The sequence below is a fragment of the Micrasema longulum genome, unplaced genomic scaffold (assembly GCF_059751315.1).
Source record: "Micrasema longulum isolate JH-2025_06_02 unplaced genomic scaffold, ASM5975131v1 h1tg002603l, whole genome shotgun sequence".
In the NCBI taxonomy this organism is placed as follows: domain Eukaryota; kingdom Metazoa; phylum Arthropoda; class Insecta; order Trichoptera; family Brachycentridae; genus Micrasema; species Micrasema longulum.
The window spans coordinates 92,480-118,437 of NW_028279738.1; the positions used below are offsets into that span (position 1 = coordinate 92,480).

The window sequence follows — 25,958 nt, forward strand, 5'->3', positions numbered from 1 at the left end:
AAGTAAAACAAATTTGTTTTATAAAGCTGTAATATTTTGTGCACAATTCATGGTGTTATATTTATACAGGGTGTTCATTAAACCCTGTCACATCCAAAACCACAATGATCAGTATGAGCCAGAAGACATATTGGCACATTAAAATAAATTTTTACAACAAATAAAAAATTTAAAAATAAAATATAAAAAACTGGAAATGGTTGTATACTTCTGCAGGGGAGAAACGAGGGGGGAGTCTTAGACAAGGTCAACCGAGCTCCCCTCGCTTCTCCCCTGCAGAGTAAGCAACCATTTGGGTTTTTAAATATTTTATCTTTAAAAATTTTCTTTGTTCGAAATATTTTTTTTAATATATGTCTTCTTGTCCATACTGATCATCGTGGTTTCGGATGTGACACGGTTTAATGAACACCCTGTTTATATATATCTTAATTTAATTGAGTTTTTAGCTCAAATTTGATACATCAATAAAACGATCAGACTTTGACTGGAGATTTGATGTTTGGCTACAAGTATCTTTAATCTATGGTATTATGCCACGTAACTGTGATAAATTAATCTTGTTCCGCTGGTCAAGTTGCTTAAGGACTTTTAAACGAAGTCGATAAACATCTGTGATTAAGCAACTGGTAAATATGTAAGTTAATAAGTACCCCTAAAGTAGGCAAGTGCTGCGGGAACGAGTCAGTCAATTAAAAAAAATTGACCGTTATTGAATACCAAAAATATTTTACCTTATGGAATGACGTTTTACACTTTCTTTTATTTAATGTCTTTTAAAAATGTATAAAGATTGATAAAATCAGTTCTTCAAATATCAGACAGTTTTGCTGTTTAGTCAGGAAACTTCACATTTTGTATCAAAAACATTTTTCATTACGGAGTGACATTTTATTTTATTTCTTTAAAAAAATATATAATAGAGGACAAAGTCAGTTCTTCAAATATCAAAATATACAAATTCTTTAAAATAAGGCGATGAGGAAAAGAAATATCTATTCTAATATAGAAAGAATGCACAAAGAAATCGGTTTGCTCACAGTAAAGCAGCAAATTAAATATAATGTGGCAATTTTGTATACATTAAATAATTAAGGGAATGAATAAAATAAAAACAATAATAAAATTTAACCAACAATGTCATACATATGAAACAAGGAATAAAAAAATAAAAAGATTACCAATGAGGAGAAAAACAGAATCTCAAAACTCATTGTACAAGGGATCGAACCTGTACAATGAGTTACCTGAAGAAATAAAGGAGATAGAAAAGATCGAAATATTTCAAATTAATTTGAAAAAATATGTTATTGAGAAATTTCGATAAAAAAATTGTAATGTTATTAAAACTATATATTAGTTCTTAAGATGTTATGAACTAACTTAATAAAGCATAAATAAATAAATACAGTTTTGTTGTTTAGTCAGGAAACAGGATTTTGTACTTTTTTCTGCTTATTTTCATACAATGATCGGACATATTTGCACAGCTTTTAACTCTTAAAATACTGTGGTAAATAATCCCTTTGCGCGTGGTGATGTAACATCATGTTACCACTAGTAAAAAACGTAATATTTTAAAGTTCAGATGTTTGAATAAAAAACAAACATGGAGAGATACTGTTTAATAATTCCTTTTTCATAATTTATGAAAATAAACATATAATTTAGTCCTGTTATAGCAAAATAAAATAAAAAAACATAAATATTACGCGCGTGCGTCCCACATCACTGTCATCAACCGACCAAAAACTGAATCTGTTTGACACAACACCCGCTACAGAACAGCGTCTCTGTCTTTCTTGTTATGAGTTCTATCTTCGTGCTCTCTTTTATACACATGTGTTGTTGAATTAGCAGAAATTTATCCGTCGCGTGGTAAGGATATATTTTTTTGTATTAACATCCAGCATAGTTATACAAATTTTACTTTCTAAATCCGGTGTGAAAATATCCATTTGAAGATTACAAAAAACAAGAGTTCATCATTAAAAAAAATAAGAGAGATATATCAAGTTGTGTCCTATGTCGACTAGAGAGTTAACCACAGAATGACCTTCTACATTGAGATAATTAAAATCTATTTCTACTTCAAACAGATTTACATATTATGTTACTTTTCATGTTGCCATTTTAAGTTTTTTATAAAACATGTGGAATACAAACTCTACCAAATAATACAATTTTCGGTACAGGTAACATAATTATAATAATATTGAATGTACTGAATTCTATGTTCAAGATTTTAATACATAACATAGAACATTTTTAATGAGTAACTTTCCAGAGTTGGAAAAAATGTCATAAGCTTTATTAGTTTAGTAGAGTTGGGTAGGTAATAATACAAGTTGTAAAGTTTTCAATTGTTGCATTTCTATGATTAAACTAGTTAACAAATTTATAACACATAATATTATGCGTTACAAACATAGATAATAATAGTTAGCCTACGTGCGGTCATGGTGACCCTGCTGATTATAAAAACTCAAATTTCTCACTCACACAAAAAGCTTTGGTCTAACTGCGTCCAATAGCTTCTTATAATGTTAAATCAGTTCTGCGGGTGATAATGTCCATGCTTACCTTTTGTTAACCGCTAAACTTTGCGAGCGGTCATGGCGTAGGTGACAACATTATTATTTCGTATTTTAAAAGATTCCTTAAAATTATTAGCATAATGACAAAAGTAAGGTTTCAGTAAGTTTGTTATATTCTATTTGTTTTTATACGTCAAATAATATGGTAAAGTAAAATTAACAAAAAATATTACCTTAGGATGTGTTTTATTTTTTATTAAAACAGTTTTATCAATTTTTAAATATGAATATTAAAATAAACAATGTAAAAAATTGTACATCTCAATCATGGTGTTTCTATGACCGCATGTATCATACGTAAATAACAATAAATTATAATAATACTAATTTAAATCATATTCATACATCTACCCAAAAATTGATGTTTTATAAGATTATATAAAATATTTTACTTTTCTTAGAACTATTTTAATTTTTTAAATTTACAAATTTTGTATGAATAAATTAGTAGTTTATTTCAATTGGGTACCGTAATATCTAAGTGTGATACAGAGACAGTGTTCTTCACGTGAAATGTGGTCAAAAATTACTTAACAGTAAACAAAAAGTATATAATATATTAAAACCCTGAAATGACATCCTTGGAATTTGTGTTATTCCGCCATTTTTTCATCAATATATCCTACGGTCCAGTGTTTCGGTTGTGTAAAATTTAGCCACGTCAAAATATTTTAAGTGAGCAGGCGATCATCAAAAACAGAAATAAAATGCATAAATTGTAAAGGTGCATATTGAAACCCTGAAATGCCTTCTTTGGAATTTGTTTTAAAAAAAAAAATTAGTATAGCCATGTGATACTGTATTCTACATTTGGGTTTTTTGACAATGGAACAATTTTTTACTTTCAACATTAAACCAGGGGTAGTATTCTGAATCTTCTCTACCCCCTAGAGCAGTGGTCTCCAAACTCAATAAGGATGTGAGCTACTTTCAGAAATTGAACTTGTTTGGTGAGCTAACTATACAAATTCCCTCTTTATAGTTTTTTATCATCGGCCCTTATCGTATCATAATTAATATTAGTTTAAATAAATTAGGACATCAGATTAACAATAAAAAATTAAATTCATACTTCAACATTTATTTATAATCAAAATAATAATTGAGAATAGTGTGATTAAAAATTAACATAAAAGTAAAAATAATTAGTGAAAAGAATGGCATTCACTTTAGTCCACAATTTTTTCAATTCTCGGTGAGTACCTTGTCACTCCCATCCGAATGCAATTATCAAGATGTAAATATGTGAATCTGTTTCTATATTTACTCTTAACAACTTTCATAGTGGAAAACGTTGACAGCAACCTTTTAAGCATTTCGTTAAAATTTAGCACATTTTTTATTTATTTTCTGAGTTCAATAATAAAATTTACCAGGCAAATTTAATATCCTACCCGAGCCGCCGAAAAAGCTTCGGCGAGTTACCATGTGGCGATCACTGCCCTAGAGAGTGGTTAATTTGGGGATTTTTATTTTTTTAATACGACACATTGCTTCATATAATGGCCACACTGATGATTTAAGGTCAAATGAAGTATAAAACTGTGCGGTTTTGTCATAATTAAGTATTTTGAGTAATGCTTAAGGTAGCAATAATGTTCTCAATGAAAATCATCATGTTTGATTTCATGTGTTCATATTTATTTGAGGTTTAATCATCAGTGTGGCCCGATATGAAGCAGAATGTAAATGCATGCGAAAAAATAAAATCTGTAAATTAATCACTCTCTAGGGGGTAGAGAAGATTTAGAATATCACCCCAGGGTGTTAAAGATGGGAGTATTTTGAAATAAAATAGCATCGTATAATATAAGTGTTATACTTTCACAAGTGCCATGTTTATTTAAATTATTTATTTTTTTACAAGTTGACAGATTCTATAATATTTATATAATATAAATATTTGTATGAGAATAAATATTATACATGGAGAAAAATAAGACTACAGGTGTTTGGTATAAAAAGCGGGAAAACATAAAAGCAAAGTTTTATTGTAATATTAAGTAATGCAATATTATGGTAAATGTCTTATTTAAAACACGTTTTTGTTTCAAAATTATTTGTATATGCAACTGAAAAAACTGCAAAAGTGTGGGTATATAAAAATATGTAACTGGAAAAAAAACTTTCTGTAACCTGAAGTAACATTTTACATATTGGTTAGAACTAGGAGGCATTACATAATTAGTTATGATAACTTATCAAAACGAAATAAGGATGGTGAATAGATAAAAGAAATAATAAAAAATGTAAAAACTTGTATAAAATTTCCAGTATATTAACCCTTAAATGCATCGTGGTAGAAATTTCATGACATACTAAATATTTAGGTATAATTATTTAAAATCATAAATAGTGGAATATTTTTTTAATCTGGTAATAATTTAGAGAGTTCACCTATGAATTTAAGAGAAAATAAAATCCACCTTCTGTAAATGATTTATGTCTGTAGAAACGCGCGTGTTTGTCATTTCTGGAGTTATGCAAAGTTTTATATTCAAATTACTCGGTTATTTATAATGTAGCAAAGATAAAAATGTGGAGCAAAAACTTTAGTATTCGTACATATTATGTGTTCTAAATTGATTTCTTGAGTCCATATTATGGGAGAGAAGCGTTCATTTTCTTTCCCGTTGTCTGTGGTTTTGTATCGTCTATTCCTGGGTCAATGTCTTAATCTATAGTTGCTCTGTCCGTTTCCGCCGATTTGGTATCCCAGTCATCCAAGGATTTTGTTTTTTCATAAAGCGTAATTTTCCCAACGTGCTACGACGTTCGTCGGTTTTGTCCCATCATTTCGAAAAAATCTCATATATTCCTGGGCAAAACAGCGTTACCATCAATGAACACTTTTAAGGACGGTTATATTATTTAATTTACATCATGAAAATTCCGCATTCTCGCGTATAACGATCAATAATCATCGTGTTTTGGGGTTTGTTTACAAAACGCCATTTTGACAAGCACGGATAGTGTTTAAAAAACATTGTGAGTGTGTAATATTGTTAAGTGTTGACGCTTGAAGTTGACTTACTATAAATACGTATACAAACGATCTTCGTTTAAATCTTTGAAATTATTTTTCACCGTCGTAAACAAACGACGCCATCTTGAAGATCACCCGTTGTGTGTTTACAAACATCGCGCGAGTGAATATTTGAAGTGTGACGGATAATTGATTTATATATGTGACAGATAACTCATTTACTAAGAATTTCGTGCTTCATGTCAAATTTTGAAATACGTATTTCGTGTAAATTTTAATTTTATCTCGATTGTCGGTAAACATCGGTCGTCATTTTGAATACTTCGACCTCTTTAGTTTTTAGTACTAAGTTTATCCGACTTTTTAAATAATTCTGTAGACTTTTTGAGTTAACAATGGGTGATGCAGAAAATGTTCAACCTCACTCATTATCGCCGGTAGCTGGGCCCTCTCGATGCAGCGAATCTCGAAAAAGATCTCGCAAATCGCCCGGTCTTTCGTCGTCAGACACAGTCTCCTGAACCGCGACAGCAAAAGCCGCTAAAAGTGGTGACGGACCCGAGAATCGACTATCTAGTCCAACAGATCGGAATTCTGACTGACGCTGTATTTCAAAATCAAACCGCCACCAATGTCGCGGCGCCAGGTGACACTTCTCCCGTAGAGTCAAAATTGCAAGAGGACGAAGATTTTCTTAAACAACCTCCCGGACTAGAGGAGCACGAGGATGCTCAAGTAGAACTGCACCTGGGTTTCCAGGAACCCAGCACAACAGTCAAGGAACCGGTCCATCCAAAAGCTAATCCTAACAGGATTCGAGCATTAGAAAAGCTCCAACACTTCGACAGTGAAAACTGGCCCGGCGTGCGATATGCGGAGGTCCAGAAGAAATTTCTGGCAGATTCGTCATTCGTTGAACTCAAAGTCAACGATGAGCTCAGACACTGCGATGTCAGCTCTTCTACTCAGGCTTCACTTGAAAAGTCTTTAGCTGGTCTATCGCACACCCTACTCATACAGAAAGAGGAGTTTCAGTCAGGGCTCCAAGCACTGGTGAATTGGGCCGCCGACAAGAGCACTGCTCTCAACAAAAAGTCCTTATTTGATAAGGTCAAATTTTTGTATGCTCCTGACTCCGCATACCAAAGGGTTTCTGAGGACATTCTTTAGATGGTATGTGGCAGGCGAACAGAGGCGGTGCAATTTCGCAAAAAAGCCATCCTCGGAGAAGTTAAAGATGAGCACGTCAGAGAGGGACTTAGCAGAATTCCTCCTAGCTCGGAACACCTGTTTAGCAAGAGAAATCTGACGTCTTTCTTATCTAGGGTAGGTACTTCCGACAGGTTGACAGGAAAACCGGTGATATCTCAACCTTCATTGAAACCTCAGGTACCTATAAGGAAAAAGCAAGACAACCAGTTTTTACGTGAACAGCGAAGGCCTCTCACTAGCAAAAATCATGGTTTTCCCAGAGGAGGGGCTGGTCCCAGGGGGAGGCAAGCCCACCTCTGCTGGTTTAAAAGGCAAGCCTAGAGGAAGGCACACCCGTAATTGACGCCAGAAGGAATCCATTTCGCGAGGGGTGTTTAAAGTTATTCCAGGCAGCTTGGTCAACACTGGGAGCACCAACATTTATGCTGAAAATGATCAAGGGGACACGGATACCCTTCGGGTCAACCCCTTAATTGATAATACTACAAAAAAAGACTTGAAACCAATTTTGCACACCGCCTTCTGCCGAGATGGACTTCCAAATAAAGGAACTTACCGAGACCGGTGTTCTGGAAGCTGCGGACTTCTCTTTCAGCTACCTATCGAAAATATTCCTAACACCAAAATCGGACGGCTCCTTACGGATAATCTTCAACTTGAAGTCTCTGAATCTGTTTTTAGACCCTACTCCCTTCAAACTAATAAGCCACTACAAAGTTCCGGAATTTTTGCAACCAAACGATTAGTTGACAAAAGTTGACCTCTCACAAGCCTATTATCATCTCCCGATCGCACCAAAGCATCAGAGATTCTTGCGCTTGGTCTAGCGAGGAAATTTACTTCAGATGACAAGTCTGCCCTTTGGCCTTTCATCTGCTCCCAGAATGTTCGCGACCCTTACAAATTGGGAAGCCGAGTTACTGCATCGGAAGGGTATACGGACAATCATGTATCTCGGCGACTTCCTCCTTGCGAGCCAATTCAAGGACAATCTAGACCAACAAACAGTAAAAAAAAAAAAGCAGTAGATACTCTACAATTTCTGGGGTGGAATGTAAATTTCCAAAAGTCAGTGCTCTCCCCAACACAAAACACAGAATACCTGGGGGTCGTATGGGACATGCGCAACAATTGCAAGTTGCAATTGGCATTCCACCAATCACCTGTCTCGGGGAAAAACAATTCCGGAGTGGCATCTTTTACCAGCAGCCACCCAACTAATTTTCAATTACTTCGGACAACTCGACATAGACCTGTTTGCTTCCAAAACGGCACACGTGACTTCAACATATGTTTCAAGAGATCGCACAGACTCGCGCAATCTTTCAGAACGCTTTCAGTCAATGTTGGGATTACAATCTTGCCTGGATTTTTCCCCGCCAAACTTAGTACCACGAATCCTAGCACACCTGAACAAGGCAACCGGAACCTTTCTTCTTGCAGTCCCGAGGTGGTCGAGGGCATTCTGGCGACCAGACTTAATATGCCGATCATTAGCACCGCCATTGAAAATAGCCAACTTGGGATCTGTACTAATCGACACATCAACCAGCAAACCTCCACCCAAAATCCAAGAACTGGAAATAGAAGTATGGAAAATTGGGGGTGGGACAGCGTTTTGAACAGCTGGAATCTAGAGAAGAATTTACTACTATCAGGATGGCGAACTTCGACACTAAATACTTATATGCCAGCTTGGGACAGGTGGTGCCGCTGGGCCTAAAAGAACAATTTCCATCCTAACAAACCGCAAACCAGGTGGCCAGGTACTTGGCACAGTTGTTTATTGAGGAGAAATTGTCATATAACACTATACTAGTGCATAAGTCAGCGATAGCAACGTTCTGTAACCCAATGGCTGAAGATAGTCTTAGTTCAAACTTTTTGGTAAAACATACCCTGAAAGCGATAGCCATGGCAAAATCTACTCTTCCAAAATCTCCAATCTGGAATCCAGAGATTGTAAAAGACTGGCTATGTAAAAATAGTCCTAAATTAAACTCCCTATACGAGATCTCGTGTAGAGTGGCAACACTATGGCTGCTCTCAACAGGACGGAGAGTACACGACTTGACGTTCGGAAGGGAACCTGCAGGACGAAGGTACATCCATTATCCTACATCCGTCTTTCGGATCAAAGACAGACACCCGGTCACACCAGCAATCCAGCTGGAAACTTTTAGAATCACTAGAACCTAACATAAACCCGGTCTTTTAGATAAGAAATCTAGTAGAATTGTCAAAGGATCTGAGATCGGATGTACTAAAATGTTAAAAAGTGTGAAAAAGTTGTAAAGTGATGTTAAAAATATCAAATTAAATAAGTAATGGTGAAATGCAGTACGATAAAAATTTACACCACTATGCTATTTTTTCGATATTGTACTTTTTATGACATTAGGATTTTTATTATTTTTCCTCAAAACTACACTTTTAAATACATTATTATTTTTTTAATGCGATACAAAAAATCATACATTTAAGAGTTAAATAAAGTTAGCAACTTTTTATAGAAACATAAACATTAAAAAAGCTTGCTGACAAAAATCAAAATTTGAAAGAAAAATTACATACATATAGTATGTATGTAAAATAAGAAGTATTTCAATGGCAACGTAAATATATCATATACAGTAAAACCTCGTTTTTACATTCCTCAATTTTATGTTTTCCCGCTTTTTACACCGAAATGTTCAGGGTCCATTTTTCTTCATACAAATATACCCCCAATTAACGTTTTTTACATTTTTCATCACCCCGGTTTTATGCTTAAAAATTTTCGGAATTCATTTGATGTGTCAATAAAGCCCAAATTATGTCGTAATAATGATGCCGCGGCCCGCGCGCCACCGCGTGTGCCACGTGAATGAAGAATAAAAACAGGTAAACAACTAATCAAGGATAAATTACTGTCTTAACCTAAATTCAAAGCAGGTGCAGTGTAATGGACCTTTTTGTTTAAATGTCTTCCTTTAGAGTTGGTCTTAATTTTCATTTGAACAAAAACATCATATTGACTAGCACAAATCATGATACACAGTTGACAAACGTTTAGAATCAATAAAGTTTTAATATCATTAAATTGCGATGTTTAAAACATAACTATAGAAATATTTAAAGTTATAAAAAAGATGGTTCAAAAAGCCGCGATCTACACGAGTTGTTTTTAGTCATACCATAGAAAAAAAAAGTGATAACATATAAATAAAATTTCCCAACATTAAGGGGAAAAATTATTTTATGCAAATTCAAATTTCTATTTTTGTTTATTTTAAATTTACACATAAAATAATTTTAACGTGGTGTTTTTAAATCAAATAAAAAAACAGATTACATAATATTGTTTAAAAAAATATAAAAATATTTTTAGTAAAATCATTTAAAATAGGTCAAAAAAAATATTGACAATTTCCACTTATCACCGTTTTTACTATTTTTCTGAAAGTATATGTACACAATAATGTAGCAAATCAATATTATTTTTATGTAATTCCTATTTTTTCCATACATTTTTCATTTCCTCACTTTAGCGTTTTCCTCAGTTTTACACTTTTTTTCTTGCTCCCTTGAAAAGGGTAAAAAGGGGGTTTTACTGTAAATACAAAGTTATGTCATTTAGAGTAAGCATCCATATGAAGTCGCAAAAGAAAACAGTGCAGTACTTAATTCTAAAAAAACATAATGCAGATTCCGTTTATAATGAGTGTCTTACTTCATTTTAGATAAATATTTTAATTAAAGAAAACAAATACATACCCACTTACAATCAGGGTTCAAAAAACACTTTATTAAATAATTATTTTTAGTAATAGTATTTTTCTAAGTCAGTATGTTATATAATAGCATTTCTTGCCGACATTTGAGACAGTATTGTAGCGTCTATTGTCTGGGTTAAACTAATGCTGACTTCATAAAGTATGTGAACCACTATGAAAGTCTACGGAATATTCTTGATTTTCGATAATGGCTATAAATTAGATCAATCTTAAGTCATATGCGTTGATTATTTATTCTTATTCTTGCCACCAATCCCTTATCTATATAAAATGTATATAAAATGCAAATACAAAAATGAAATAAATGCACTAAACGCAAGGTTCAACATAATTGCCGGGGAAGAGCCCGGTAATTCCATCCATGACGCCTTCCCACCAACCATCGTCATTCTTCTTCAGTACATACACCACTGCACTTTCCTGGAAAGAAAGCTCGTCCTCTTTGTCGGCGTAATAATCATAAATAGCCACCACTGAAATAAATAAGAAAGTGAGACAAGTACTAAATGACATCACATCAATATTGTTTAAAACCATTTTACTTCAATATATTCTATGACAAATCCAAATTATGACCAACACTCGCCTACAACTACACAATGGGCTTTCCTAGTCTGTTTCTAAAATACCAATAAAAAATTAAAGAAGAAATAGTATTTCTGCATTCAAAATAATTTTTCCATACATACACACTCTCTTTAATGTTAAGGATGTGTGAAAATATAACATAAGTACATGTATATATTTTTTTAAAAGAGTTTACTCAAATTAATTTTTACTCGCTTAAGTTAGCATATATGTATTTATAATTTTATTTATTTGAACGCAGTGGTGAGAAAACAATGTTTTCAATGGCTTATCAATTGTAAATTTTATTTTCTCATGTTTGTTATTTCCAAATCCTTTTGTAATTAATATTTTGGACTCTTTTTGTCAAATAACTATTCATTTAGTTTAAAAGGGTCGGTAACAAGACAATGTAACAAGAGCAAAATAAGAGAGTGGCTACTCGATGAAAAGTTTATATATGAATAGTTATTCAACTAGCTTATGGGTAAATATTTTATTTTTTATATATTTTCTTTCTTGTATTTGAAAAAAACAGTTTATTTGTATATACAGGGGTAGGCGCTCGAAGTGTTCCCAACTCCACGCTACTGTAGCAACCAAACGGCTAATGACTGCGCTCATGTTTTGACACATGTCAGTTTGTTAAATTGTTAATAATTCGACTGAAGCATATCCTTCTACGTCACAGTTAAAAAAGGTTGTCGAAATGGAATTCAAACTCAAGTGTTATTGCTCTGTATTTGGCTGGAAAATCGCAACCAGCCATTATGAATGAGCTACGACATTTACATGTGAACAAAATGTTTGTGTATTGGACTATTTCACGTTACAATGATACTGGTAGCATAAAAAACGCCATGGAGGTGGACATCCAAAAACAGCAACATCAACAGAAATGGTTCGAAAGGTAAAGGCCAGAATTCAACATAATCCACAACAAAGCGCAGTTCAATTGGCGAACAATCTCAATGTGTCTGCTCGTAGCATGGGGCGCATATTAAAAAATTAACTAAGATTGAAGCCCTACAAAATACAAAAAGTGCAAGATTTAACGCCTGCACAAAAGGCAGTTCGCCTAGCAAGAGAAAAGGTATTAAAACACTTGCACGTTGGTGGCGAGTTAGAAAATTTGGTCTTTTCTGATGAAAAAATTTTTACAGTTCAGCAATATGTAAACAAACAAAACGATCGTGTATGGTTACAGTGCAAATTAAAAGACAATTTGAACCAGCGAATTGCTCTGTGAAAGCAAGTGCCTGCATCAGTGATGGTTTGGGCCGCGGTAACTGCCACAGGACGCTCACCAATTGTTTTCATTGAACAGGGCGTAAAGATAAATCAGCAAATCTACCGTGAAAAGATTTTAAATGACGCGTTGTTACCTTGGGCATGAAAAAATTCGGTGGAAACCAATGGACGATTCAACAAGACTCGGCACCATCCCATAAAGCCCACGAAACCCAATGTGGAACTTTTTCTTGTAAAAACATTGGGTTTCGTGGGCTTTATGGGATGGTGCCCGAGTCTTGTCTGAATCGTCCATTGGACTTTCCACCGAATTTTCATAGGCCAAAGTATCAGCTAAAAGATTAGACAGCCTTAAAGATAGTCCTTCGCCGAGAATGGCACAAAATTCCATCAGCCCACATTCGTGCAGCGTGTGAAGCCTTCTTGGACAGGCTCGATGCTTTTATCCAGGCTTAAGGTGGCGACATCGAACAATAGCATATCAAAAAAAAAAGATTTTTTTTTACGATTTACTGAAGTTTATAAATTGAAAAAATGAAAATCGATAAAATTACATAGTTTTTAATTGGTAACACTTTGAGTGCCAACCCCTGTATGTTACTGATATTTCCGACTGTTAATTATATCTATAAATTCATTGTTTTCATGAATTAAGGTAATATTATATTATATAAGTTAGTATTAATATAAATCTCCACCAACAAGCTACAGAAAGTAACTTGGCAGGATTCCAGTTACTTGTAAAAATGTAAATTTAAAAAAAAAAAAATGAATTAAGGAAATATTTGAAGAATGATTCTAAAAGCTAAAATTATCACAAGACAAGGAAAATAATACTGTTGGAATAAATACCTTTTTCGATGTAATTCTTTGGCACCCATCCTGGAAGATCTTCCTCATCGGGAACTATGGTCGGCATCATTCCACCCATTGTGCCTTGTCCCGGCTGATAATGCTGGGTATGTGATACCATAACACCTTGTTGCTAAAATATTTTCAAGAAATAATTCATATTCACATATTTTTTAAATAACTTATTCGTAGAAAAATAAAATAAATAATTTAAGCCTTTAACGATATTCCTTTAAAGGTTAGGATAGGTTTAGTTAAATTTAATAATACATCAAATAAGTTTTTTTTACTTAACCTAATCCAACTTATCCTAACCTAACGCAGCGGCTTTTGGTTCAGCTGTTTCCAAAGGGCTAGCTTTCAACCAGCCAACATGCATTGATGTACAAATTCAAATATACTTTGAACTTTACCCATGTTTCCTGGGTGTTACGGAGTAACATATACATGTTGATTGAAAAATGACTACATTGTTTGAAAAAATACAAAATGTAAAACTAAAAATCATTAAAAATATTGTTAATCCTGTTTTTCCCAGTTTTATAACGAGGAGGCTTAGTAGTTCTTTTATTTATTTTTGAATAGACTATTAGATTAAGTAAATTTCTTTGTTTTTTAAAATGTATTGTACTATAATTATATAGTTATGTATTTTTTTTAATTACTTCTCATGTAACGTCTCAAGTTCTCTTCCCCTTCTTCTCAGTGAGTTCTGCTGATATTTGTCAGTTGACTCACTGTAAACTAGAAGTCGGTCTCAACTTTCTTATCATTGGTTGCTTCGAAAGAACTAGTGTCGTCACGCAAAGTAGTTTTTATTAAAATCATTTTTTCATACATTTTCAAGGAACTTAAAAAGACGTACAATTTAACGCTCTAATTTCTACCGTGCATAAGAATACATTTTTTAAATCTAACTTCCCGTAGGACCGAACATCCTCGTTGAAATTTTTCTGACAGCATTTACGATTCACTCTTGGTCAAATTTAATTCCTTTTTGTCATACATTTTTAATTTCCTCACTTCAACATTTACCTAAGTCATACACCTTTTGTCACTTCCTTGAAAAACGTATTAAAGGTTTCATTGCATTGAATTATACCTGTAACATATGAGCCTGTCTTGGTCTGCCAAAAGCGGCGTGTTCATCCTCATCAGGAGGTGGGGGGGGTGGTAGAGGAGGAGACACGGAACCTCCTCGACCTCCCGCAGATGCACTACTGAGAGATGACATGCGCTAAAACAAATAATGCAGTTTGGGCTTTTATTTTTGGAGATTTTCTTTTCGAATGGTTAATTTTATAAATTCATTGGATACATAAGAAATAATATTCCCATAGTCAAATTGACAAATATGTAATTATTGGTAAAATAACTTATTTGAGAATTTACATACACTAAAATAGAAACAAAAAAAAATGCTATTTTCCAAAATTTCTTACATTCTGCAAATCCTATAAAACAAAAACTCTCATCTCATTTAGGGCTGGTTTTATAAACATACACTAGAAAGTTTGATACCATTTTTGACCAATATTTGGTATAATGGCCGATTATAGCATTTTATGAGCGCTCATAAGTTACGAGTCATTAAAATAATAAAATTAAATGAGAATCGTTTTTTCAAAACAAAATATCGCCTCACATGGCAATTCAAGTTTAAAAAAATATATATTAAAGTCAGTATCCAGACGCATCGATTACCGGAAAAAAACTTGTCAAAACATGCTTAAAACCGGCTTCAAAGAATATCAAAGTCTTACCGTTTTCTCAAAACACTACATTTTACCGTATTTAACCCTTACGCTGCTACGCAGTTTTTCAAGAATCTAATCAGAAATCCTCTTATTTATACATTTCAAAAATATTTTATCGAATACGTTGTTTTCCAAACACACTACTGTTTTATCAATTAATAGCAATTCCAAGAAAAATCTTCCATTCCATAAATATCTAATTCAAACCCAATGGAGTGAGCAAGATAGAAAATTCGTGCCACAAATAGACAATTTTCGTACAGCGGTTGTAAACCCTTTCTAAATTGAAAATAAAAACAAAAAAAACTGATCTCGTACTGCAATCTCAAGGCGCATTGTTATTATTGAAACGAAATAATTATGATAGTTTTTTTGTTGATTGCGGGGCAAAGTGCTCTGTTATATATTATCAAACCTACCACTTCCATCAATGCATGCTAAACAAAAATTGAGTAAAATATATCTTGAAATTCGTTGCAATAGAGAGGGAAAACATTTTTGCCAAGGGAATATGGAAGTCTAGGCATTTACAGGACTTATAATCTGTCATTGGCTGGTTCAAATGACCACTTTACACACTGCAAAATATTCACTATTCTGGGTATGTTTACACATCCACATTCATGATTATTTTTACATTACCTCAACTCTTCCATCTGTTGACTTTTGCAAACTAAAAGAGCTGAAGCTTTTATTGATGTCGGTGAGTTTCATCTGGATAAATTTTTTTACCTCCTAGGTAATGCCTAAAAATACTATTTTTATGCAAGTTATTTTAATCAACAATATTTTGAGAATGGCCAAATGTTTGTAGGGAGTTATTTAGATTGAAAATTAAAGGTAACCGGTAAATGTACTAAGAAGTGATATTATTTCTTGGTAGTTGTTATAATATAATTTTAATTTTAAAAATAATGTTTTTGTACAACTGTCTCACAAATTGATATCTCTTCTAAGAAAAATATTCCGTTTCACTAATAGCTAGTTCACGCATAATGGATTGAGCGAGATAGACAACAGTTGCCGAAATTACAAACAGCTGAGGTAAATTGCATATTTTTTACATTTATATATATTTTTAATCTTACTTTGTTACTCTAACTAACAATTTAACTCTGCAAAGCGTCCTTTTAATTATGAATAAAATTTACAAAATATATCATTCCAAATGATAACGGATAGTGAAAGTGATAAAGAAATAATAGTACCTCGTCGAGAAACTCGGAGGCTTAGCAGCTGAACCTATTCCGAAAGTGAATTAGACAATAACGATATTTTTTTAAGTGATAGTGATAATAATTAATAATATGACTCTTACGAAGATCACGAAATCGAAGAAGCTTTTTCTGAAGTATTTTTGGATCAATGCTGATATACCTCATTTACGTTTTGTTTGTAGAATAGAGTTTGTATATAAATAATTACGCTTTGTTAGTAGAGTAATAATTACTACCTAATGAACAGCTAAAACATTTTGATTTCCCATTACTGTGGGTGCCCATTATAATAAATTAACAAATGATTTTTTTAATATTCAAACGTCCTAATTGACAATCATTAGGTTCCATGGTGAATTATTTTTATGTTTTATGGCTCTTTACTTATTTGTTTATATTCTTAATTATGGGGTTTTTCGGTGATATAGGGACCTCACTAGATAAGAGTATTTATATTAAAGGTAAAGTATTCAATTAGTTATTCATTACGGAAGTACATCAATATTTTCGTAATCACTGAATCAGGTTTAATAGCGGGGAAAACACCGAATATAATTATTTTCCTCAAATGTCATATAAGTGATTAAAAATCATGCTATTAACATTGATTTATTTTTTATTTCACTGTTTCTGGAATGTTAACAAGTTCACTGTTTCAGGTCCCGACTAGCTAGAAGTTTCCTGTGTTTATTCGTTTCTCTTTTCTTAAAATCACTGCGAATTTAAACATCATAAGTAAATTTACAATGAGGATGTTTAGTGGTTTAAAAAAAAATGTTAATAGACAAAGCTTTTTTTTTCAATTTTTATGTATCGTATTATCAGCGCTACGATCTTTTAAAGTTTTGTATTTCTGACATTAATCCGAGTGTGACGTCACAAGGTTTCTTCCGCTTCTTCTCGGTTAGTTCTGTTGATTGGTCCATTGACGATTAGCAAACCGGAAATCTTAAACAACCCTCTTATCATTGGTTGATTCATATGAACAAGTGACGTCGTTCAAAGTTGTTCGTTTTCATTAAAATATTTTTAATTATTTTTTATTCATTTTCAAGAAACTTTGCTGCACAATTTAATGCTTAAATTTTTACTGCGCGTAAGAAAATATTTTTTGTATTAAATTTTCCGTAGGCCTGAAATAGGTACGAAACTAAATAATAACCTGTCGAATAGTAATTTGTATGTTTTGAAAATGTTTTATACCACTGACGGTTAAGTGCAACAAGCAGTTCCCGAATTCATTTACCCTTTTGGGGATTATGACGTCAGCATCAGTCTAGTTAGAACTTTATGATAGGGATTAACAACAACGATATATCGTTGTTTAGCAGTATAAGGGTTAAGTCCCGCTGCCATATTTGATACGGACAGTTTTGACACATTGCTATTTGATTATTTCTTTCGTTCTTAACTTAATTCATTTGTGATGTGAATATTTCTAATAACTTTTTTTTTAAAGGCCTGCTAACTGCTAAGTAAAAAAATCTCTCTTGGATTTTTTTCTTGCAACAGGCGGGAATCGAACCCGCGACGCCAGTTTCACAGTTGGCCATTTAACCAGCTACGTCACGGTGCCTGTTTCTTTTTATTTTACATTGTGTTGTATAAGGCAAACATTATACACAAAGTATTATTAGGTATACAACCAATAAAACAGATACACCTAACGTCATTGACCTACTAGCAATTGTATAAATTTTATACTAATAATATTGGAATTTGGAACATTGCTTAGAAAAATAAATAAATTATGACTAGAATTTGAATTCTGATCAAAATACTTATCAGTGACCATCAGTTAACAAAATCGGTTAATTAAACGCACATCTATCAGTTATTGTCACAGACAGTTAACGATTCGTATCACTTATGGAAGTTTGATAGATTGTTTATAAAACCGACCCTAAATAATATGTAATGAAAAAAATACTGAGAAAAACCAAATAATAATTAAACACTCATTTGATTCATAATAAAAAATAACATTGCTTTTTGTCGATATGATTGGTGACCAATGATCATCTTAAAATTCAGTTGGATAAAAAAAAACATATATGTTTTAACTTACAGCACCATGACCAGAATGCATCATGTGTTGTCCATGATCTCCGCTGTCTGATCCAATCAACGGAGACGGAGGAGCTGAAGGAAAAACAATATTCATTATCTGTTTTATCTTAGTGTACCGGGAAAAGAACTTGCATACATAATACTGCAAAGAGTTGGTCATATGCGGAACATAACAACATACGTTGTATTCTACAGGAGAAAAAAGAACTTATTAGTTCCTTGGCTTTGTGCTTTGTTAATTACGAAAAAGCGTTTGATGGTCCACAATGACCTACAATGTTTTTCGTGTACCCAAACTTAAGACAAATTTGACAATAAAAACTCTATTTTTCAAATCTGTTTTAACTTGAGCCATTTTCACTAATTGGACAATGAGGAAGTTCAGTGGTTTTTTTAATTTTTTTTTATTTGTTAATAGACTGTTAAACTAAGTCAAAAAATTTTATTTTTAAATTTTATATATAGCATTATCGGCGCTACGATTTTTAAAGTTTTGTATTTCTGAAATAACTCCGCGTGTAACGTCAGAGGTTCATTTCTGCTTATTCTCATTCAGTTCTTCCCATTGGTCCAGAAGCGACAAGCAGACCGGAAATCTTCCATAGCTCTCAGATCATAGGTTGATTCACATGAACCAGTGACGTCATTTAAAGTAGTGCGTTTTTATCAAAATATTTTTTATTATTTTTTCTGTACATTTTCAAGAAACTTTGGGGTACAATTTAATGCTCTAATTTTTACCTCGCGTAAGAAAACATTTTTTGTATCCAATTTCCCGTAGGGCTGAAGTTCCTCATTTCCCTGTTTTTATAGTGGCGGATTAGTGATATAGTAATGTTTAATTTTTTTCTTTCTTATGCATATATAACATTAGTTATATGTATCTATCTACCAGTTGAAACAGTTGGTTAGATACAATTTATTAAAGAAAAAACTATTTTCACAAACCATGGGTTATAATTAATATGCATAATTTATATAGCACCATTTATGTGAAAATCATCACAAGGGTGTAAGAAGATATTGCTTAGTGGCAATGACCTAACCTTAAAACTTGTATTTTTACTGTTATTGTACATAAAATCTATAAATAAATCAAATAATTAGTCTGATGCGCAAGGTCCAGGATTCCTACAAACATTTATTTATTTATTTATTTATTTACGGACAAAGTCCATTATAAACATTACAATTAAAAGAAATTTTTACAAAGGAATAAAAAAATATAAGGAACAGAAATAAGCAGCAAAGACAGATGATAGATTTTTTAGATTAAGTAAAAAGCATAGGCTAACTATACAGATTCTTTAGCTGATTTGTAAAGAAAGACATCCTTACACCATAATAATCAAGATCTTGATGATCGTTCACCCGCCTGATCATTCTGGGCAAAGGCGACTGTGCACCATAATTGGTCCTGTAGTGACCGAGGAAAAGCATTTCATTATTTCTTAGTCTACGGGTGGGAACGTTAAAAAGAATCTTTTGCAAAATTTCAGGGGCATCAATGAGACAGTTCATAATTTTATACATGCAGATTATATCTGCAATGCATCTGCGTTTTTCAAGACTTGATATGCTTAAAAACCTCTCCATATCAGAATATGAATAGTCTCCTCTTTCCAATCCCATCTTCCATGCAATTTTTCTTATAAAACGATGTTGAACTGATTCAAGGCGCTTGATATGAACAGCATAATGAGGGGACCAGATTACAGATGCATATTCAAGAATAGGGCGAACTAAAGAGCAATAAAGTGTTTTAAGTGTAAGCATACTTTGGAAATCAGACGTAGTTCTATTAATAAAGCCTAAAATTTTTAAGGATCTGTTTACTATATTATCAAAGTGTTCCAGAAAAGTTAGTTTATTATCTAGGATCACTCCAAGATCTCTTATAGAGGTGACAATCGAAAGAACTTGGCCATTAAGTTTATAATCAAAAATAAAAGGATGTTTACATTTATGGTATGAAATAATTTTGCATTTATCGATGTTAAGTTCCATGTTATTAGTTTTGCACCAAGTATGAAACATAATACAATCTGTATCACTATCAAACATAATATAATCTGTATTTGATCTTAATTTACAGCGAAATAACTTTATTCCATTCTCTTGCTTGGGATTAAAATATATACAAAAATTAGAACAAATAAATAAAATCATCTGCAAAAAACCATAGACGTATTTTGAAATACTATGTAAAACGAAAACAGGTTAAATAAGGTAGTAAAAAATAATTAATAACTTACGCGGCATATTGGAATGAAGTTCGTGTTGTCCATAGGTTGAAGAAGAGATATTGTGCTGATTGGGATGCACCATTCCAACCTTAAAAAGCAATTAATTAAGTTGCTTTCACAGATGAAAACTCTACACATATTATCATTTTTTTAAAGTCTATTTCTTCAGATATACCTATCAAAGAATAGCAAATATTAATGAATGCACCTGTGGCTGAACAATAGGTAGTGTAGAATATCCGGGTCCCCGACGCGACATCGTCCCCGAGTTGTGGTGGGGATGCCCCATGGGGTAATTGGGAGCATAATGTGATGGGACCTGAGGAGGAGCAACTGCTGGTGGAGTTCGATATTCCCGAGAACTGTTCTTTCCTGAAACAGATTACCATATTATTTCACTATATACGTAGAATTGCGATATAATGAAATCCAAGGGACCAAAAAAAAAAAATTTGTGATAACGAATTCCCACATATGACATAAAAAATCATACTAGGTATATAAGTTAGGCGCTGTCGCAAAAAAATGTTGCGCGGCTTCAAAAAACAAAACAGACAGACTGACATACTCGGCAGTATTCAGAGAGGTTGGGAGGTTTTCCTTCACACAAGCATACATACGCACATACACACGCACACACTGGACACGAACTTTGACAGTTCTGGGTGCCGACAGACCACCGCGCGCCGCCAAAAAGGCCATAAAACTGTTCGCATACAGCAGATGCGGCCCGGTTTTGAAAGTGCGAAATAATATTTTCATCTTTTAACATTTTTTTATTTTGTAATACATATCAACGGGATTTCGTTATATGAATGCATTTTTGTATGAAAAATTGGTTTTAGGGAATAAATTTAGTTTTTTTTTCGATTTACGTCATTTTTCGGTATTTCGCGTTTCGTTATATCGCAGTTTTACTGTACTTACATTTTCAGTTAGAGAAATATTTTCATTCCAATTATTTCATATTTCAATTTTAGGGACATTTTAGAGTAGTCGTAATAACTGGGCCAGTAAAGATCATTTGCGCCGCAAAAAGTTAAAAATAGTTGACATTTTGTCAAAATAGGTAAAATAGGATAGACCTTGTTTTTTTCACGCTACCGATTTAGTCAATCTTGAAGAAAACTCAATGACATTGATTTGACTAAACTTTTTTGGTGCAATTGGCCCTAAATGGGAATAAGTTGTCACAAATCATCAAAAATTTAATTTTATGGTATTAAGTTTTGTTGGCAATGAGGAAGTTCAGTACTAAGGGAAATTGGGTATAAAAATGTTTTCTTACACGTGGTAAAAAGTAGAGCACTTTATTGGACGGCAAAGTTTCACAAAAATGTATGAAAATATTAATGAAAACTATTTTTCAACGTCACAAATTCATGTGACCGCATGTTTACAATGACCAATCAATGAGGAAGTTCAGTGTTTTTTTTAATTTGTTAATAGACTATTGAACGAAGCCAATTTTTATGTATCGTTTTATCAGCGCTATGATTTTTTGAAGTTTTGTATTTCTGAAATAACTCCGCGTGTGACGTCAGAGGTTCTCTTCCACTTATTCTCTATCAGTTCTGCCGATTGGTCTATTTATGGTCAGCAAACCGGATATCTTTCACGGCTCTCTTATCATTGGTTAAACCAGTAAAATTATTTTTGTTATTTTTTTGTACATTTCAAAGAAACTTTGCGGTACAATTTAATGCTCTAATTTTTACTGCGTAGAAGAAAACATTTTTTGTATCCAATTTTCCATAGGGCTGAAGTTCCTCACAAGTAAAATTCAATATTCCGACTCGTAGATTGAGAAACAATGAAGTACTGTTCATCGATCAGCATAGAACAAACTATGGCCTAAATTCTCCAATGACCCGCCTTTGTCGTATTGTTAACTCAAGACAAGATCTGGACTTTTTTGGTTTATGTTTACAACGATTTAAACGAGCACTAAATAAATAATCCAGATCTTGTCTCGATGTCCCTTATGTTTGTCAATGCTTCTTTTCTTTTTTTAAAAATGTTTTAAACCATTCTTTTACTGTAATATTTAAACCTTATAAATTGTATACATGGACAATGTCCGTTAATAAATAAATAAATAAATAATTATTATTCTTAAAAATCCATTATAGCATTGTTACGTTGTAGAGACAAGTAACAGATTTCTGATTTCCGGGATAGTCATGTTTTCGACGTTTAATGGATACAAATAATTAATTTGGGGTTCACAGCTTTTAAATGTCAGACTCGTGACATCGCAGGCAGCGTAATTTCAATGTTTAAGTGAGGATTTTCAAAATTACAAAATTTAAAAAAATCATAGCGACGTTAACATAATACATAAAAATCAAATATATTTTTTGGTTCGGGTAGTTTGTTATACCCGTATGCAGAGACAAAACTTAAGGTAAGGAAAGTACATTCTAATTTAAAATTCAGAGAATAACCCGAAGGTGAAGACAATAGAATGTACATTCTTCACCTTAAGGTTTGTCTCTGCATACGGGTATTAGTCTATTAACAATATATATATATATATTTTAAATAACCACAGAACTTCCTCATTGGTATTTTAGATCCACTGAAACTGTACTAAAACAATAAAAATTCCAATACATAATAAAACTTCCTGAATACGGTGCGAGACATCAGGTACTAGATACAGAAAGCTCGGCTGACCGAATTAGCACATGTTCTTTTGTTTTGGCCATCCGGAGACATAAATCACCCCCGTGTAGAGAAACAACAACTACGCTGACTCTCAATTCGTGAGTCTTGTCAACCTATGTAACCTACGATAGTGAATTTTATTAATTCTTCTATTGCTCGAACTTTATTTTATGTATGAACTGTATCAATTAAAAAATATCCAGGGAGCTACAAGGTTAATTTTCTTACCCAATGTCCCCACCATCCCGCTTCCCTTGGTATTGGGCGTGGGGGCACGGGCGGCCTGCGGGGGGGTGGGCGGCTTGGTAGTAGGGGCGGGCAGAGGACCCCCGGGACCCGAGGTTCCTGCTCCCGACACGGAGCCCCCCTGGGAACGCTGGCGCTGCCGTGGCGTACCGCTGCCCCACCTTACTCCGTGACCAATCTCATCCAACACTAAAATCATTTAAAAAACAAGTATATTTCGAGTATGCCCAAATTTTCATACACAAATTTAAGATTCGTATTTTAATTCAATTTGTTGACATATACACCGAAATCCTTTTTTTTACGCAATGGATACGTTCCTTAAATAAGTATATAAAAAAATGTGTAACTTCAGTGTAACATATACAATAACAATAATTTGTTTATTATTCTTAATTGCATCACTATTTTTTCTACAACCAATGAAAATTCAATATTCGCCATCTTAATACGGAGATAATTTGAGAACAGTATGCATGATTGTCGTAATAATTGCAAAGTATGTTTTTGTTGCTGTTAAGTAGCAATTTTAAAAAAAAAAAGATGTTTTGTTGCTATTCTGAAATAGTTAAGCATCGGTGAGTAAATGTATTTCCTTATTATCCATTGTTATTGTAAGCCGTTTAATAATCAAACAAGTTTTCCGGTTAATCTTATCTAACTTTAAAAATTGCCCCCCAGATCAGGGGTACAGTATAACAAGTTACTTCAGATAAACAGTAGCCGGGCTTTTTATAGACCTGGGCTTGGAGGGCGAGAACTATTCACGGGGACCCATCACAATAGATCTTCACAGGTCGCAGTGACGTCAGGAGCTTACATAGCACTGACCCCCACCTCTAATAATAAGAATAAGTTACTCCAGAAAGTCACTTGTATTATAATTTACAAGTATGTTTTCTATTATAAAGTTTGAAGCACTAACTTTGTGGTTATTCATTATAATAAAATAAATAAAACAACTTTGTTTTTAACCACTAATTTTTATTTTTCACCGACCGGTTTCAAAGCAAACAAGCTTACGTAAACCTTGAAGAAGAAGCTTGTTTGCTTTGAAACCGGTCGGTGAAAAATAAAAATTAGTGGTTAAACACAAAGTTGTTTTATTTATTTTATTTTATTTTGTTTTCTATTGTTTATTTTTAGAAAAGTCAATCTAAAGGATAAACTATTGGCTTACTATAAGAAAAATGTTCATTAAATAAACATAGATTTTTCTAAATTTAAATATAACTTTGTTACACTGTTCCCCATATGACCTTACTAAATAAAATTAAAAAGATTCCTTGTAAAATAAAATCCATTAAAGTTTATTTATTTATAAAAGCCCAGAGGGCTAATTAATACATATCTAATTTATCTAAATCTATCTCTTATCTAATAAGATCTAATTCATTGGTAGAATAAAACATTAAAAATGTTCTTACCCAGACAACATAGAAGTAATTCTGTATAAGTTTTTGTATTTTCAATTTTTAACATTATCATGTTCTATCGAAAGAAGTGGAAACTAGAGAATGGCAGAAAATAATTCATAATGTTAAAATCATGATTAAAAATAGTCTGAGCTCACAGGACACACCCAACTTACTAATCCAAAATAGAGAGTCATTTAAAATACTTACAAGTATAATCAATTTGTTTCCTAACATATTTGATTGGTTTTTCCGGATTGGTAGGAGCAATAATCTTATATTGCCTGTTGGTCACCTTGTTAGCTGTCAACACGCCAATCTCCCGCCGAGCGACCTTCTCCTTGTGGATCATCACAGTCTGCGAGATGTGGTTCATTTCACTTTCCATCTCAGCTAGCTGGACCGTCTGTAAGTCCAGTAGCTGGAGGAAGTTGTAGGCGAGGGTGTTTATTTGATAAGCCACGCTGGCCAGCGACTGCGTGGTGTAATTCTTCGTGCTTTCCAGAGCTGCACGCTTGTTGTCCGATTGAAAATAGTTGGCCTCACAATACTCCGCTACCCTTTCGAGATTTGTGTGACTATCCGTCAGATTATTGCGACCCTCAGGTATCTCTACCTGGAGCAATGTCGCTAACTCGGCCATCTCGTAGGGTGCGGGACCTGTATATGCGCTCATAATGTTAAAGCCGATATGTTTAAATTAAAAACGGAAGTTGGACCATTATCTTCTGCCGTCCTACTTATGCTACTGACTAGGCAATGCACAATTTCACTGGTACCGGATCTCTTCTTTTTAAAGCGTAAAAACTTAAAGGACTTTTTAAACTTTCTTCGAAATGTCAGCTTTTTAGTAAATCATTATTTTTTAAACCGGATTGCGGGCGGTTAAATGACACTTACTGAAACTCTCCGCCACTCTCCGCAACTCATTTGTTTTCCATAGATAAAACTTGGGATTTACGATTACTTTCGATAACAAGCTGGGTGAGGCTTCTGCGTGGTGTTGCTGTCCCAAATACATAATTATTTGTGTTTCTCAAAAAAGCCTCAGATTAATAATGCGTAACCTAGAGAGAAGTCCTATCACTTTATTTCA

The 25,958-nt window shown here is 33.3% G+C and overlaps 1 protein-coding gene across 2 annotated transcripts; it reads right to left on the bottom strand.

The window, feature by feature from the left end:
* Positions 1-10,546: 10,546 nt before the first annotated feature.
* Abi (tyrosine kinase Abl) lies at positions 10,547-25,839 on the bottom strand. Of its 2 annotated transcripts, XM_088240801.1 has the most exons (8): positions 25,073-25,839; positions 23,430-23,636; positions 20,740-20,903; positions 20,541-20,619; positions 18,284-18,357; positions 14,344-14,478; positions 13,242-13,374; positions 10,547-11,044 (listed from the first exon to the last, which is right to left on the bottom strand). In XM_088240801.1, the coding sequence occupies exons 1-8, from the start codon at positions 25,536-25,538 to the stop codon at positions 10,881-10,883; spliced, it is 1,422 nt and encodes a 473-aa protein (XP_088096927.1). In that variant the 5' UTR covers positions 25,539-25,839; the 3' UTR covers positions 10,547-10,880. The 2 variants fall into 2 exon arrangements, 1 of the variants encoding a protein (XP_088096927.1); XR_015824998.1 differs by lacking the exons at positions 10,547-11,044; positions 13,242-13,374; positions 14,344-14,478; positions 18,284-18,357 and adding an exon at positions 18,726-19,416 and having other exon boundaries at positions 20,309-20,619; positions 25,073-25,807.
* Positions 25,840-25,958: the final 119 nt, after the last annotated feature.